Below are 17,710 nucleotides of genomic sequence, written 5' to 3' on the forward strand. Positions count from 1 at the left end.
CCATTGATGTTTCTATCTCTTCCTCCCTCTCCCTTCTTCTCGGAAATCAATAAAAATATATTATAAAATATATATATATACACATACACACACACACACACACACACACACACACACACACACACACACATACTAGAGGCCCGGCGCACAAAAATTTGTGCACTGGGGGGGAGGGGGGGTCCCTCAGCCCGGCCTGTGCCTTCTCGCAGTCTGGGACCCCTCGGGCCTGCTGGCTTAGGCCTGCTCCCGGGTGGCAGAGGGCAGGCCCAATCCCTAGGTGCAGCCCCTGGTCGGGCTCAGAGCAGGGCCGACTGGGGAGTTGGGGCGCCGCACCCTGTCATGCACAGAGCAGGGAGATTGGGAGGTTGTGATGCCACCCTCAGTCACGATCAGGGCAGGGCTGATTGGGGGGTTGGGGCACCGTCCCCTGTCACACTCAAGGCAGGGTCGATGGGGAGGTTGCGGCGACACCCTCGGTCACGCACAGAGCAGGGCCAATCAGGGGGTTGGGGCACTGCCCCCTGTCACTCACAGAGCAGGGCCCATCAGGGGAGTGGGGGCTCTGTACCCTGTCATGCACAGAGCAGGGCCGATCAGGGGGTTGGGGCGCCGCCACTCTCACACTCAGGGCAGGGCCGATGGGGAGGTTATGGCTCTACCCGTCACACACAGAGCAGGGCCCGTGGGGGGGGGGGTTGGGGAGCTCCCCCCTATCAGGCACAGAGCAGGGCTGATCAGGGTGTTGGGGCGCCTTCCCCTGTCACGAACAGAGCAGGGTGGATAGGGAGGTTGTGGCCCCACCCCCTGTCACACACAGAGCTGCAGGGCGATCAGGGGGTTTGGGCGCTGCCCCCTGTCACGCTTATCCCGGTGCCAGGAGGCCTCATAGCTCCACTGATCCCGGTGCTGGGAGGCATATTACCCTTTTACTATATAGGGTAGAGGCCTAGTGCAAGGGTGGGGCTGGCTGGTTTGCCCTGAAGGGTGTCCTGGATCAGGGTTGGGGTCCCCACTGGGGTGCCTGGCCAGCCTGGGTGAGGGGATGATGGCTGTTTGCAGCTGGTTACACACCCTTCAGGGTGGGGGTCCCCACTGGGGTGCCTGGCCAGCCTGGGTGAGGGGATGATGGCTGTTTGCAGCTGGTCACACACCCTTCAGGGTGGGGGTCCTCACTGGGGTGCCTGGCCAGTCTGGGTGAGGGGCTGAGGGCTGTTTTCAGGCTGGGGGTGACTGAAGCTCCCAACCGCTCCTTTTTTTCTTTTTCTTTTTTTTTATTCTGGGCCAGCTTTAGCTTTGAGGCTTGGCTCCAGCTCTTAGGCCTCCGCGGCTGAAAGTAGGTTTCTGGCCTTTGCTTACAATGTTGCGAATCTGCTGGCTGAAGTCTGGTGATATTTGTTACAGAGTTTCTTAAACTGCCCGCTCAGAGGCCTGCAGCCGCAGGTGGGGAACGTTGGAGTCCTCGGTCACTGAGGCAACCAAGCCTCATGTTAGTTTCAAGCTGCCTGGCTGCCGGCCACCATCTTGGCTGACAATTAATTTGCATATCTCGCTGATTAGCCAATGAAAAGGGGAGCGGTCGTACGCCAATTACCATGTTTCTCTTTTATTAGTGTAGATATATACACACCCTGACCAGTTTGGCTCAGTGGCTAGAGCGTCGGCGTGTGGAGTCCCAGGTTCAATTCCGGTTGGGGGCATGTGCCTTGGTTGCGGGCACATCCCAGTGCAGGGTGAGCAGGAGGCAGGTGATCGATGTTTCTCTCTCATTGATGTTTCTAACTCTATCCCTCTCCCTTCCTCTCTGTAAAAAATCAATAAAATATATTTTAAAATATATATATGTATATATAATGGATGCCTGGCATTCTGTTAAAAAAGAAAGTGCATGCCCTGACCAGTTTGGCTCAGTAGATAGAGCGTCAGCCTGCGGACTCAAGGGTCCCGGGTTCAATTCTGGTCAAGGGCATGTACCTTGGTTGCGGGCACATCCCCAGTGGGGAGTGTGCAGGAGGCGTCTGATCTATGTTTCTCTCTCATCGATGTTTCTAACTCTCTATCCCTCTCCCTTCCTCTCTGTAAAACATCAATAAAATATATTAAAAAAAAAAATCTTAGCCCTAACTGGTTTGGCTCAGTGGATAGAGCGTCAGTCTGCGGACTGAAGGGTCCCAGGTTCGATTCCGATCAAGGGCATGTACCTTGGTTGCGGGCACATCCCCAGTTGCTGGTGTGCAAGAGACAGCTGATTGATGTTTCTCTCTCATCAATGTTTCTAACTCTCTATCCCTCTCCCTTCCTCTCTGTAAAAGATCAATAAAATATATTTTTTAAAAAAAGTGCATGAATTTATTGATATATGCTATGTACTAGGCAGTACCCTATAACTAATAATAATTACAGCTAATATCCCAACTTTATTGAACTGTTTACCTTGATTATCTCATTTATTTCTCAAAGCTTATGAGATAGGTAATATTATCTACAGTGCACAGATGGGCAAACGGGGGATTAGAGAGTCCAAAGCAACTTGTCAAAGGTGAAAATAAGGAGTAAAGTCAGGACAGCACTTCTCTACCATAAACTAAAAGTAAAGAGCTACATTGTCAAAACAGTGCAGTACAGGTGACCAGAACATCTCAAACAGACCTGCTTCTATACTAAATCATTGTGTGATAATGGTTACACTTCATATTTGTCGGGGAAGGCTGGATTCATTATTCAACATGTGATGCTGAGAAAATTGTTTTTAATATTTTTTTTTGGGGGGGGGGGGGGCAATGAACCTCGATCATCCTCTCACACCCAAATGAAATCTGAATGTATTAGAAATTTAAATGTAAAAGATCAAAAGATAAAAGCACTAGAAAATACTCACGTGAGGGGAGGCTTTTTTACCTGTAGACTATAAAGGAAAGGTTTGGTTTGTTTTTGGTGCTTTTCTAATTTTTTTATTCATAAGTTCTAATTTTTTAAAATAAACTAATTAAAAGTTCTAATTTTTAAAAATAAACTAATTAAAAACATGTACATATGGCCAAAAAAAAAAATTTACTAAAGAGATTATAATGAAAAGCAGTTGGTTCTCTGCCTACCTTTCCTATTTCTCAAGCTTAATTTCAGGTGCCTCCTTATATATCACCAGTGATTTGCTGATGAGATATTCACTTATATTTTCTTTTTTTTCCACTTACATTTCCAATAACTATATTTAGTGCCTATCATGTGCTACAATTTATCTCATTTGTATCCCTCACCTCCCCATTGTTCTTCCTAACAGAATCATACCACTTTAATCACTCAATTAGATACCTTTGCAGCTTTAAATATACTAAAGACCTTAAATATTGTTCCACAACTATATACATCTACTTGTAAACTGCAGATCCCTACACTTCCCTTCCCCTCTCAATTTCTGTCATCTATTCTCTTTAAGCATCCAAGTTGATAACATTTACAGCCTATTATGTAATCTTAACTGAATCATCTGTGCCTTTTCTGTGTAGCTTGATTCTAAGTTATTGATAAATAAGTTATTGTAAGACTTTTTAAAACAAAAAGATTTTGGTTTCTGTATCATCTTTGTTTTGTTTAGGGTAATTTTTTTAAAAAAAACTGATTTTAGAGAGAAAGAAACATCAGTTTGTTGTTCCACTTATTGATTCATTGGTTCATTTTTTTAAATATTTTTTTTATTGATTTCAGAGAGGAAGGGAGAGGGGGAGAGATATAGAAACATCAATGATGAGAATCACAGATTAGCTGCCTCCTACATGCCCCCCACTGAGTAGGGATCGAGCTGGAAACACAGGCATGTGCCCTGACTGGGAATCAACCTGTGATCTTCTGGTTCATCGGTGGATGTGCAACTACTGAGCACCCTAGCCGGGCTATTGTTTGATTCTTGTATGTGCCCTGACTGAGGGATGAAACCTACAACCTTGGTGTTTGGGGATGATGAGCTAACCAACAGAGCTACCCAGCCAGAGCCTAGGGTCATTTTTTTCTTTTCCTTAAACTCTGACTACAGGCTTTCCTCAAATGCCTATGACTATTGGTCTTTTATTCATATTTCAGAGCAAAAACCTCATTAGGAGTTTGAATGTGAGTGCTCGTTATCTGGTGGAATCTTGATCTAGTAGGTTCCTTAGGAGGAGGCTATGGTGCTGGGGATCCTTGATTGCCAGAAGCCCTTTGCTTGATAACCATTTACTTTCCTTACAGAGAAACCTTCTAATATTTTAGCCGCACATGGAAGTGGGGGATAGACTGCTTTGTATCCTGACTTTTCAGTCCATTTCACTATAATACCTGGAGCCCACCCTCTGAGAGTGATTTAGTTGGCCTGGGTTTTGGTGAGGCCTATATACCAATATTTTTAAAAATAATTCTCCCCAAATGATTTTCCCACACAACCTGGATTGAGAACCACAGTATAAAGTAAATGTGTTGGGCTCTAGCTGGTTTTGCTCAGTAGATAGAGCATTGGGCTGCCGACTGAAGCATCCCAGGTTCGATTCTGGTCAAAGGCAGATGCCCGGGTTGCAGGCTCAATCCCCAGTGAGGGGCGTGCAGGAGGCAGCTGATCAATGTTTCCTGCTCATCATTGATGTTCTATCTCTCTTTCCCTCTCCTTTCCTCTCTGAAATCGATAAAAAAAATATAAATAAATAAAGTAAATGTGTTGGGAGTGAAAGAATAAGGAGGCTTAGAGAGTGGAAGGTTTTAGTCAGAGGTGAAATATTACCAACTAGTATAGTTCCAAGGGATATAAAGTCCAGAATATGCTCAATGAAATGGATGGCTGATGAATAGCAGAAACTAAAGTCATAGGAGTTAAGGAACCAGGAGACAAGGGTGTAAGAGACATCCAGATGAACCTTTGAATTCACCCCAAATAAAGTCAGGACATGAGGTGATGAGGAAGACAAGAAGACAGTGAACATCAGAAAGCAACAGGAAGGCCAACAGATAAGAAATGAGAATAGGTGAGCATAACTTCAAAGGAGCAGGGATACTTATATGAGAGTAGAAAGATACTATCTGGATCTGACTTCCCAACTCCACGAATAGTTGTGGGGAAGACAGTGAAAAGAAAAAGAAGAAATTTTCCACTATAAAAGTGGTACCTTCGGGTTACACCATGTATTACTGGAATATACAGATACTTTTAAAGTGGTTATTCACACCACCCTCTAATCCAGCCCCATAGTAGCACTTCGCAGTATAGGTGCTATAGCTGGTTTAGAAGCCTCTTAGCACAACTCTCAGAGATGTCTTTAACCCCACACACCTTAACCATGCTATGTTAGTCGGGAGGCCAATAGTGATAGCGAAGATGTATTCATTCCTGAATGCGCCATGCCTAACTATAACAGACTTGTCTAAATCCAAGGCCCGGCAGGCGTGGCTCAGTGGTTGAGTGTCCTATGAACCAGGAGGTCATGGTTCAATTCCCGGTCAGGGCACATGCCTGGATTGTGGGCTTGATTCCCAATAGGGGACATGCTGGAGGCAGCCAATCAATGATTCTCTCTCATTATTGATGTTTCTATCTTTCTCTTCCTCTCCATTCCTCTCTGAAATTAAAAAGAAAAAGAGCTGCTCCAATTGCTAGTTAAGGCTGACCTCTAGAGGGAGAATAAGGCTTCCATTAGGTCTGATGTCACACTCACTCAGATATGATCCACACCTGGGCATTCCCTAGGTAATGATTTGGGCGTCTGGAAGCTTACTCGTTTGTCTATCCTTGGGGACATTGATGATCTCTTTGCCATGTATTTGGATTGTGCTGACTCCTGTAGTCTTAGATAAATAAACTTTTTGTCCGTCAGGTTTTTCCACCAATCTAAGCTCAAGATTGATAGATTCACCACTTAGGAATTCTCTATCTGACTGAATGTTGACTAGCATCCTGCTCTTGTGTAACTTTTTAAAAAAGAATGGCTCCTTGAATGCCCTGACTGGTTTGGCTCAGTGGATAGAGCATCGGCCTGCGGACTCAAAAGAATGGCTCCTGAGATGCTGAATTTAAAATATGATAGATCATTTTAAATTTAGTTTATCAATTACTATCCAAAGTAAATCAGGATTTCAGATAGCACTATAATCATGTATCCTTAATCATTTAAACACACACACACAAATGAAATTATTTAGTTGATGTAAAAACTATTAGTTCTTTTTTGTTGTCTATTTTTAGTTAATTAAAACCTGGAATCAAAGGAATTTTAAATGTTTATAACTTGGAATACAGTTACAGAGAGTATACAGTCAGAGAAGAGGAAGTTAGATTTTCAGTTCATATTTATATTCATTTCCAGATACATAACAGATGCTCTCCAAGGCCCAGTTCCACAAGGCCTTTCAACACTTTCCCTATTCCAAGTTAAGAAACCTGGCCCCAATGAAGCCTTCACTGATCCTTTCAGGCGGCATGCCCTCTCAGAAATCTGTGGTGTAGATTTAAAGCAGCCATGACAACCTCTGCCATCAGCAGTGCTTTACAATTTGCTACAAGCCTCTTTCACTCAGAACAGGGAAACTAAGAATCAAGGAGTCTGAGTTTTCTCAGGTGATACACAAGAAAATGACAAAGTTGCTACTTAACCTGGGTTTTTCTGACTTTGAATCTAGTTCCTTCCCTACTCATATCAAATTATCTCTTACAACTTTTGGCGACTGAATAGTTAACTTTTGCAATTGTACAAGAACATCTTATTCAACAGATTACTTGCTGCAAGGCACTTTCACCATTTACAACCAATAGTTTTTATGAAAGGACTCACCATAACCAATCATGATCTTTTTGGTAATAAACAGTATCTCTTAAAAGACATCACTAATTACGCGTATCATTCATTATCTAAACATGATTGTTTTGCTAAACAGGTGATGAAAAAACCTTACTTACCTGATTTCCATTTTCTTTTCTTGCTTCCCGTTTCAGGTGGGCTTTCAAGGCTTTTAGCAGCTTGTCTGCCTGCAGGAAAGTTAAAGTTCTTAACAGTAGAGTCAAAAATCAAATAAGCAAACAGATACATTGAACATTTCTTTCTGTTCTTGTATTCATCAAATGTCCTTTGAGCAGTGGGCCCTGGGAATAAAATAAAGACTGAAACAGAACTGGTCCCGGCCCTCACAGACTTCACAGCGGTGACATCAGACAAGGAAAGGCAAGGACAACGCAGTGGGGTCAGTGCCAGCATGAGGAAGCTCAGGATGAGAGAACACAGCTGGGCTTGCCATTAGGGTAGAGACTTCAGCATGTTATCAGACTGGTGTAACTGTTACATTTTTAAAAATAACTAAATCTTGCCGAAACCGGTTTGGTTCAGTGGATAGAGCGTTGGCCTGTGGACTGAAAGGTCCCAGGTTCAATTCCGGTCAAGGGCATGTACCTGGGTTGCGGGCACATCCCCAGTAGGAGATGTGCAGGAGGCAGCTGATCGATGTTTCTCTCTCATCGATGTTTCTAACTCTCTATCTCTCTCCCTTCCTCTCTGTAAAAAATCAATAAAATATATTTTTTTAAAAACCAACTAAATCTTGTTAATTTCTTGGAGCAATTTATTCATTTTTGCTATGTACTTGGAATTTAAAAAGGCAATTGATTTAAGGAGCTCCTGGGCTGCACCAACTATAAATAATTTAAAATATTTTAATTATGGAAAATTTCAAATACATACAAAAGTAGAGACTAGTGTAATGGACCCCCATGTTACAACCCCCAAGGACTTCATAGCAAATCCAAGGCATCATAACATTTCACCTGTAAATAATTGGTATTACCAAGAGATAAGGACTTACTAGTAAAAAAATAACAGAGAAACATAGCCACAATACCATTATCATACTGAATAAAATTAACAATATCTAGAATTTAATACCTAGTCCAAATTTAATTTTCTCCATGTCAAAGGTGTCTTATCATTGGCTATAAGTCTTGTACAATCAAATCTGCCTGAGAATTGTACCTCTCAAAAAATATTTGACACCTACTATGTGCCAGATACTGTGTGCAAGGCAGGCAATGGGGTCTATAGTAACAAATACTGTACTACTCCACCTCTATGAAAACAGATGATTAATTAACTACCTCAGATCAGGTGCCTCAAGAGACAATGATGGGTGGGACTTTCAGAAAAAGATCTAAACTTGCAATAGCTCTTTAGAGATCCAAGTGGTTGTGGGGCCTTTCTGTCAGAGCACTGAACTCAGGTAGAAACCTCTTCTGTAAATTTCTCGCTATCCTGTGGTGCACTGCCAAAAAGTCGGTGTCAATAACAGTCTGAATAAATCCTCAGCATCTTCTATATAAAACGTACTGACTTAGTAGTACTGTGAAGGCTTCCAAGGTGGAAGGATGAAAAGATCCCAGTTCAAGGAACTTAACTTTTAGTAGAGAAGATAACACACACACACACACACACACACACACACACACACAGCCAGAGTACGAGGTGGAAGCCTGCAAGGCTCAGAGACAGTACTTAAAACTAAACTGTTTCAAAGCACAGAGGGCTCCTGGGGTTACTGGGGTGGTGGACCTGTGGCTGAGGAAATGAAGAGGAGGGGATGGTGTGCATCAAGGCAGTGATGACAGTTCAGTGGGACCATGATAGAGAGGAGGGGAGTTGCAGGGCTGGGTGGAAAAGATGAAGGGATTAAGCAAAATCCAAAAGAAAACAAAACTCAGACAGACAACAGTATGGTGATTACCAGAGGGAAAAGGAGGAATGGGGGAAATAGAAGAGGGTCTGGGAAGGTAAAGGCTGATGAAAGGAGACTTAATTTGGGGTGGTGAACACACAATAAACAGATGATGTATCACAGAATTGTACACCTGAAGACTATTTAATTTTATTAACCAATGTCACCCCAATAAATTAAATAAAAAGGGGAAAAGAAGAATAAATGGAAATGATTCATGCAGATAAAGAAGACAAGAGGAAGGAGGTGATCTGAGGCCGAAGGGTCAAAATTAGCAAAGGCAATAAAGATGGGCAAAGGTACCAAGTTTTGATGCAGTCTTGGATAAAAGATTCTAGCCAGATTGCAAAAAGCCTAAGGTATTCAGCTTTGTTTACGAAGTACTAGGGAACCATTAAACATCATAGCTCAGAAGTATCTCCAAAGACACGCCTTTATTAGTCTGCCACAACAGATACCTGAGCACTGATTATTTTGTTTAAACCATTTAAAGGCCATAAGAACAAATCTCCAGAGTATACATTAGCATTATATGAGAAAATGCCACTAGAATCTAATACAGAAACCCAATGTCAAACTGAATCTCCACCTTTCCCTCCAACATTTTGCAGCCTCGGAGTCAAAGACCTTACTGGTTTGGAAACACTATCACAATAGTGATTAATAAATGAACGATCATTCCAGATCAAGGCTGAGTTATAAAAATGTGTCCATAGGGATGGTCCCTTAAAAACCATCCTTTCCTCCAGGTCCCCCAATAAAGTATTAAGAGATTCTGGGTGCTATTACAAATTATATAAGTGCTCCTATGTTGAATTTTCCAAAAGCCAAGGCAGTTATTTCCGCGACTGCCTACCAATTAATGGGCATTAGAGCGTTCCTTGAGCTTTCTGGGCCTGCATTTCGTAATTGATGCCCTGGGAAGTAGCACAGCGCATTTCCAATAAAACCAAACCAAACAAAACCTTTTGAAGCCGAGGCCTATGGGAGCCCCCAGAAAAGTCAGCCTCAAAATCAGGTGAAGAATATGGTTCCCCTTCCGCCCCACTTTTGCAGTTGAAAGGATACTCGAGAACCATACCTGCTCCCTCACCCCAGGGGCCCGCTCGGTCCCTCCCCACCGCTTCTCCGCAAGGCCGCTCAGCCTGCCCCACCCGCTACCGTTCGGTACCGCCCGCTCCTTACCCTCAGGTTAGCCCGGAGGCCCAGACTCTTAGCCAAGTTCTGCAAGTCACTGTACTTGAAGGAGTCCAGCTCCTCGAGGGAGGGGACGGTCATCCCGACCTGCGATCCAGGTAACCAGGCGAAGTACCCTCCAAACTCCGGCGCGCGGTTCAAAACTCAGGCGCACTACAGTCGTTGACCCAGCCAAGATTTATACACAGTTTAAATTAAGAATGCTGCACTTCCATTGGTTAAAAATGTACCGGAGGCGGGGTTTCCTGGAGGTGACCAATAGAAAGGCTGATCCCCTCATCAAACGCACATTCTATCCCACCCCTCACCGATGCTTCGGGGCCGAAGGGCGTGTCCAGGCCGCGCCTGCGCTGCAGGGCCCCGGGCTCGCGGCGTCCAATGAAGACGCAGGACCAGTGTTTGGGGCGGGGCCTGGTGCGCGTTCGAAATCCCGGCGGTGGCGGCCGCGGGAAGATGGCTGCTCCGCCGCGGCGGCATCGCTCTCGGTATGCAAAGCTGCGGGAGGCTGACTTTTGTGATGGCACTAAAACAGCTGACGGATCCTCTTTAACGACTTCCATGGAGTGGGACACGCAGGTGGTGAAGGGGTCCTCGCCGCTCGGTTCCGCAGGGCTGGGGACGGAGGAGCCGCCTTCCGGCCCGCGGCTGCCGGCCTGGCTGCGGCCCGAGAGGTGCGCGGTGTTCCAGTGCGCGCGATGCCACGCCGTGCTCGCCGACTCGGTGCACCTCGCCTGGGACCTCTCGCGGGCCCTCGGGGCCGTGGTCTTCTCCAGTGAGTGCGGGCGGCGTCTGGGGAAGGCGGAGGGGGCCCCAGGTGGGGAGGCCCCGGGTGGGGTGGCCGAGAGCCGGTTGGGGAAGAAAACGGAATGAATATCTGGAAATTGGGGGAAACTGTTCTTGATTATTGTGGCCATGATGAGCCTGCCTGGAGGAGTAGGTTTTCCCTTCAAGGCCGCACAGGTACTGGTCTGACCGCTTTTTTTTTTTTTTTTTTTTTTAATTCTTCACAGGGGTTACAAATAACGTTGTTTTGGAAGCGCCCTTCCTGGTTGGCATTGAAGGTTTACTCAAAGGCAGGTACGTGCTGAGACTCGTGATCGGTCTCCAGTGCCTGACTTAATGATTCCGAGGAGCGATCTTGCGCTGGAAGAAAAGTTTATTCCGCCCATACCGTCTATTGGAAGCATGTTCCTTTTACCTGTTTGTCTTCTGCGAACTTGAAGCAATAATCGATGGAAAAGCTGTATTTGTGGATAGATTTTAAGATCTCTTTGAGGGCCACATATCCCTAGTGGCTTGTGCAAGTAGAGTGAGGCTAAGAAGGTATGTCTAGTAGAGGAAAAGGGAGAAAATTATGTTGTTGTTGCTTTGTTTGTTTTTGTTAATGCTCACCCGAGGATATTTTTCCATTGGTTTTTATTTATTTTTTTAAAATGTATTTTATTTATTAAAATATATTTTATTGCCCTAACCGGTTTGGCTCAGTGGATAGAGCGTCGGCCTGTGGACTGAAGGGTCCCAGGTTCGATTCCGGCCAAGGGCATGTTCCTTGGTTGCGGGCACATCCCCAGTAGGGGGTGTGCAGGAGGCAGCTGATCGATGTTTCTCTCTCATTGATGTTTCTAACTCTCTATCCCTCTCCCTAACTCTCTGTAAAAAAATCAATAAAATGTTTAAAAATAAATAAATAAAAAATAAAATATATTTTATTGATTTTTTTTTTACAGAGAGGAAGGGAAAGGCATAGAGAGTTAGAAACATCAATGAGAGACAAACATTGATCAGCTGCCTCCTGCATACCGCTACTGGGGATAAGCCGCAACCAAGATAACATGCCCTTGACCGAATCCAACCCGGCACCCTTCAGTCCGCAGGCCAATGCTCCATCCACTGAGCCAAACCAGTTAGGGCTTTCATTGATTTTTAGAGAGAGTGGAAGGGAGAGGGAAAAACAGAGAGAAACATCCATGTGAGAGAGACACATCAATTGGTTGCCTTCCAGCTTGAACCCTGACTAGGGCCAAGGAACCTGCAATCAAAGTACCTGCCCTTGACTGGAATCGAACCCGGGACCCTTCGGTCCTTGGGCCGATGCTTTATTCACTGAGCCAAACCAGCCAGGGCAAGAAAATTATATTTTGGTGTATAGTGATAATAACTTACTAGAAACCACAGTCCTTTGAGATAACTAGGACTTTTAAGTTTGCATGTAACCTGGCATTTGTAATAAGCAATGGCAGGACTAATTCTGCTGTAACCCAGGAAACTAGGAGGAAAACAGGTTTGAATGTTATTTACTTGAATACAGTTGGCTGTCCCCCTTATCCATGGTTTCGTTTTTCACGATTTCAGTTACCCAAGGTCAACTATAGTCTGAACATATTAAATGAAAAATTCCAGAAATAAACAATTTATAGGTTTTAAGTTGTGCATCATTTTAAATAGTGTGAAATCTCACAATATCCTACCCTTTTGTCCCGCGTATCTACGCTGTATATACTAACTCATGGTTAGTTATTTACTAGCTGGCTTGATCATCAGATCAACTGTCACAATGTCTGTGCTTGTGTTCAAGTAATTCTGATTTTACTTAGTAATGGGCCCAAAGTGCAAGAGTAGTCATGCTGGCTGTTCAGATCTGCCAAAAGTGTATGTTTGTATATGAAAAAACATAGGGTTCAGGACTGTCCATGGTTTCAGGCATCCACTGGGGGTCTTGGTATGTACTCATTGAGCATAAGGGGGCAGTAATATATCACCTAGTAAACTTTGCTTCTTGCCTGTTATTATGATTTATAAGTAACAACAGTACTCAGTGGATTTAGTATAACAAGGCTCCTCAACTTGGAGTGTTGGTGTTAACAGCAAGACAATTCATTCTGACCAGTTTGATTCAGTTTTAGGGTTAAATTATAGGAATTCTTTTTTTTTTTTTTTGTAAAATGTTTTTAGTCTTTTAAAAAAATATGTTTATTGATTTTTAGAGAGAAAGGAAGGGAGAGGGATAGAAAGAAACATCAATTGGCTACCTCCTGCACGCCCCCTACTGGTGATCGAGCCCACAACCCAGTCATGTGCCCTGACCAGGAATCGAATTAGTGACCTCTTGGTTCATGTGTCAATACTCAACCACTGAGCCAGACCAGCTGGGCTAAGGGATAGGACTTCTTAGTTGCCTTAGTTAGTAACCAGGAAGAGGTCTGTTGCTCCTCTTTCCCAATTGAGACACTCCTTATCCTTTACGGGAGTGTCCTTTTCCCACCCAAAGGGAACGGAGGGAAGGAGTGGTAGCCTGTTTGGAATTGGATCATGTGGAGTCAGAGGCAGAAGCTCTCTGAATATCATCTTAGAAAGGAGATTTATACCGACTTAGATTTGTTTTGTATATTCTCAACTTTATTTGAATGGAATATGGTGTCTGGTATTTTTTGTTCAACGTTGTCTATGAGATTTATCTATATTGTTGTGGGTCACAGTAGTTCAATTTTTATTGCTGAGTGGTATTCCATTTTGTGACTATACTGTACTACAATTTTGAAAAAATATATACTAAAATTTATTTTTCCATGTTTGTTTTTGAGTATTTGATGTGTTTCCCATTTAGAAATATTATGAATAATGCATCTATGCAATTCTTGTGTAGTTCATTTGATGGACATAGAACTTATTTTTATCAGATACCCACACATGGAACTGCTAAGTCCATAGGTGATTAGTATGTTTAAGGTTAAGATAGTGCAAAATAGTTTGCTTTTGAAAACAGGAGGAGTGTATGAGAATTCTAGTTGCTGCCCTCAATGATACTTGGTCTTACATTGGCTATTTTGAATAATCTGTATTTTGAACATTGTTTTATGATCATACCATGTTTCAGGTTGCATGTAACTCAGTAATCAGCAGAAGATTACATTCTTATAGTTAAGACAATTCCATTGGCAATTAAATTCTACCCGCAAAATGTTTCCATTGAAAATTAAATCACTAGGGCTGCAGGTAATTTTTGTTCTTTTCTGAAATTTGTTTCCAACAATTGGCATTATTGAAATGTAATTCACACACACACACACACACACAAACACACAAAAGACACATGCCTGGGTTGTGGACTTGACCCCCGTAGGGATGTGCAGGAGGCAGCCAATCAATAATTCTGTCTCATCATTGATACTTGTATCTCTCTTTCCCTCTCCCTTGCTCTCTGAAATCAATAAAAATATATATATAAAAAACAAACAATAAATAAAATTGCTGTCAGTACATGCATTATTAAACAGTTTATTTTTTCCTAAAACATTTCTTTGTAATATTTGGACGTTCTTTTTTTTTTTTTTTTAATGACCCATATATGTCTTTTTGAAAAAAAAATATTTCTTTATTGACTTCAGAGAGGAAGGGATAAGGAGAAAGAGATAGAAATATCAATGATGAGAGAGAATCATTGATTGGTTGCCTCCTGCATGTCCCCTACTGGGCATTGAGCCTGCATTCCAGGCATGTGTCCTTGGCTGAAATTTAATCTGGGACCCTTCAGTCCCCAGGCTGATGCTCTGTCTACTGAGCCAAACTGGCTAGAGCTGGATGTTGTTATATATTTGTTACCAGCAAATATGGTAAGTGACTTACCCAAGTGGTATAACTAGAACTAAAATCAATATTTCCCGATTCTTCACCCAGTAATGTTTCAGAGGATGAAGGAAAAGAAAATTGATGGCTTGTGAGGGTAATAGGATTTCTTTTATTTAATTTTTTTAGAGGGTGAGGGATAGAGAGATAGAAACATTCATGAGAGAGAAACATCGATTGGATGCCCCCTGTAAGCCCTACTGGTGTTCGAGCCCAAAACCCGGGCAAATTCCCTGTCTGGGGATAGAACCGGGGACCTCTTGGTGCATGGTGCACTCAACCACTGAGCCATATCGGCCAGGTGGATTCCTTTCCTTAAAGTTTTTTGTTTTATCTGCACAATAAAAATCCTGATTTGAATTCTATTAATAAATTGTTTAGTAAGCCCAGGTCAACTTGATTTTGTCATGGTAGCTAATTTAAATAGTTTTATATAGTTTTATATGTTTAAATGTTAATCTGATTAGTTAGCTCTCTTTCTGCTTTTCAGATGTAAATTACTTTTCTTAGTTCTGCATCCATGATTTCTGTTGTGGCCAGAATACACAAGGTTATCTGTAATCTAGGGTGTAATTATATTAAAGTCTGAGTTAACCTTTCTTTTTTTTTCTTGTTTTAAATATATATATATTATTGATTGTTTACAGAGAGGAAGGGAGAGGGATAGAGAGTTAGAAACATCAATGAGAGAGAAACATCGATCAGCTGCTTCCTGCACACCTCCTACTGGGGATGTGCCCGCAACCAAGGTACATGCCCCTGACCGGAATCGAACCTGGGACCTTTCAGTCCACAGGCCGATGCTCTATCCACTGAGCCAAACTGGTTAGGGCTTTTTAATATATTTTTATTGATTTCAGAGAGGAAGGGAGAGATAGAAACATCAATGATGAGAGAGACTCATTGATCGGCTGCCTCCTGCATGAGCCCATAACCTGGGCATGTGCCGCTGACCGGAATTGAACCTGGGACCCTTCAGTCTGCAGGGCAACGCTCTATCCACTGAGCCAAACCTGCTAGGGCTGAGTTAAACTTTCTTGAATGTGACATTCCTATTATAGCATAGTTCTTAGGAATGCATTCAGATGCTGGTTATCTTGTATTTACAGATTTTCTTTCTTACCCGTATTCTGTGTTTTTCCCCCTCCAGCACTTACAACCTTTTATTCTGTAGTTCTTGTGGGGTTCCCATTGGTTTCCATCTGTATTCTACCCATGCTGCCCTGGCTGCATTGAAAGGTCACTTCTGCCTTTCCAGTGACAAAATGGAATGGTGAGTAGACTTACTCTTTTTTTTAAAATTGATTTTTAGAAAGAAATATTGATGTGAGAGGAAAACATCAATTGGCTGCTTCCTGCATGCCCCCTACCAGGGATGGAGCCTGTAACCCAGACATGTGTCTAGATTGGAAATCGAACTGACAACGCTTCTTGTGCACAGGAGGACTCCTAACAAACTGAGCCACACCAGCCAGAGCGACATAGATGTTCTTTTTTTAAAAAATATATTTCTTTATTGATTTCAGAGAGGAAGGAAGAGGGAGAGAGAGATAGAAACATCAATGATGAGAGAGAATCATTGATTGGCTGCCTCCTGCACGCCCCTGACTGGGGATTGAGCCCGAAACCTGGGCATGTGCCCTTGGCCAGAATTCAACCTGGGACCCTTCAGTCTGCAGGCCAACGCTCTATCCACTGAGCAAAACTGGCTAGGGCTAGATGTTCTTTATCAAATAAATCTTATAAGATCTTCCAGAAAAGGCAAAATGTTCACACCACAGAAGATGTTCAAGTCAGGCAGTGTCTCATAAAAAAGATTTTAGCTTTCTCTCTTTCCCTCCCTTCCTCTCTCTGTGATCAATTAAAAAAAAAAAAAAAAGCCCTGGCCTGTGTGTCTCAGTCAGTTGGAGCATCATCCTGTACACCAAAAGGTGTAGGCTTCTATTCCTGGTCAGGGCACATACCAGGTTTCGGGTTTCTCTCTCTCTTCCTCTCTTGAAATCAATAAAAGTCTATAAAAAAAAAGAATCAGTGAATGTATAAATAGGTAGAGCAACAAATCAATGTTTCTCTCTCTCAAAATCAATAGGTTAAAAAAATGTCTTTTCTTGATCATTAAAAACAAAAGAACAAAAATTGCCATTGATGACCTAGTTTGTGCCAGGAGCTGTGCTTACCTCACTAAGTTCATAAGATAGAAAACCGAGACTCAGAGAGATAGAGGAGCTGAGATTTGAATCCATGGGAAGTATGGGAGTAAAAGGAATGATCTTTTATTAGCACTATGTCACATGATCACCTAAGCTAGGACAGCAAGTATGTGACAGTAGGGAATAAGATTGCCACAATTGGCTTAGAACAGTTATGGTTCATCTCCTAGGACTGGGCACACTGCTGTCCTAAACAAAATTCTGTTAATACCAAAGAACTGAGGAATAGCTCTGGGTAGCCAACAGATAGTTATTTTTCATAATGTGACTCTGTTTCTTCTAGCTGTGCTACATGATCTAATGGAGTATGAAGCTTATACTCACCAGGATTATTCCTATCACCCTTATTTTTTTCTAGTTTCTCCTGGGTTAATTTTATCTCATGTATTCCTGATTGGCAAGGGGTGGGTTGAGGACAGTGTCTCTCTGATGATTTGTTACTTGATAATTTGTTTTTTCTACAAAATACAGGCTGTCTTTGCTTGACAGATATTGCTTTAGAGGGCAAGTTTGCTTCATTGATCATTTTAACTGGTGTAATAATAATTTTCTATTTTCTCTCTAGCTATCTCTTAAAAACAAAAGCCATAGTAAATGCATCTGAGATGGATATTCACAACATGCCTCTACCAGAAAAGATTGCAGAGGTAACATTTCATGATTTTGTGTATTCTTTAATCTAGACAACTCCTGATAATTTGTAACAATGAACTTGGGAATGATGAAATGATATGATACTCCAACAATTTTTTTAATGGATTTTTTTTTTCTGAAGAGGGAGGAAGGGGAAGAGAGACATGGATGTGCAAGAGATACATCAGTTGGCTTCCTCCCACACACCCTGAGTGGGGATCTAACACCCAACCCAGGTACTACATGCCCGACCGGGAATCAAACCTGGGACTTTTTGGTGCACAGGATGACACTCCAACAAACCAAGCCACACGGCACCAGGCTAATTAAAAATTCTT

At 42.7% G+C, this 17,710-nt stretch overlaps 2 protein-coding genes across 4 annotated transcripts in view; one reads left to right on the forward strand and one right to left on the reverse strand.

The window, feature by feature from the left end:
* The window catches only part of NUSAP1 (nucleolar and spindle associated protein 1), a 40,589-nt gene extending 30,391 nt beyond the window's left edge, over positions 1-10,198 (reverse strand). The window contains exons 1-2 of the mRNA XM_059657561.1: positions 9,895-10,198; positions 6,911-6,979 (exon numbers count right to left, since the gene is read on the reverse strand). Of these exons, the coding sequence (XP_059513544.1) occupies positions 6,911-6,979; positions 9,895-9,987 (162 nt within the window). The 5' untranslated portion in view covers positions 9,988-10,198. The remainder of the gene's footprint in view (positions 1-6,910; positions 6,980-9,894) is intronic.
* A 105-nt stretch (positions 10,199-10,303) lies between these two features.
* Positions 10,304-17,710, forward strand: part of OIP5 (Opa interacting protein 5) — an 11,066-nt gene continuing 3,659 nt past the window's right edge. Inside the window, exons 1-5 of one of the 3 annotated variants that reach the window (XM_059658742.1) lie at positions 10,304-10,678; positions 10,917-10,983; positions 15,680-15,802; positions 17,305-17,386; positions 17,515-17,608. In XM_059658742.1, coding sequence (XP_059514725.1) covers positions 10,360-10,678; positions 10,917-10,983; positions 15,680-15,802; positions 17,305-17,386; positions 17,515-17,608 — 685 coding nt within the window. In that variant the 5' untranslated portion in view covers positions 10,304-10,359. The remainder of the gene's footprint in view (positions 10,679-10,916; positions 10,984-15,679; positions 15,803-17,304; positions 17,387-17,514; positions 17,609-17,710) is intronic. The other 2 variants (XM_059658828.1, XM_059658802.1) reach the window with 2 other exon arrangements.

Source organism: Myotis daubentonii, chromosome 1 (assembly GCF_963259705.1).
Source record: "Myotis daubentonii chromosome 1, mMyoDau2.1, whole genome shotgun sequence".
NCBI classification, from domain to species: Eukaryota; Metazoa; Chordata; class Mammalia; order Chiroptera; family Vespertilionidae; genus Myotis; species Myotis daubentonii.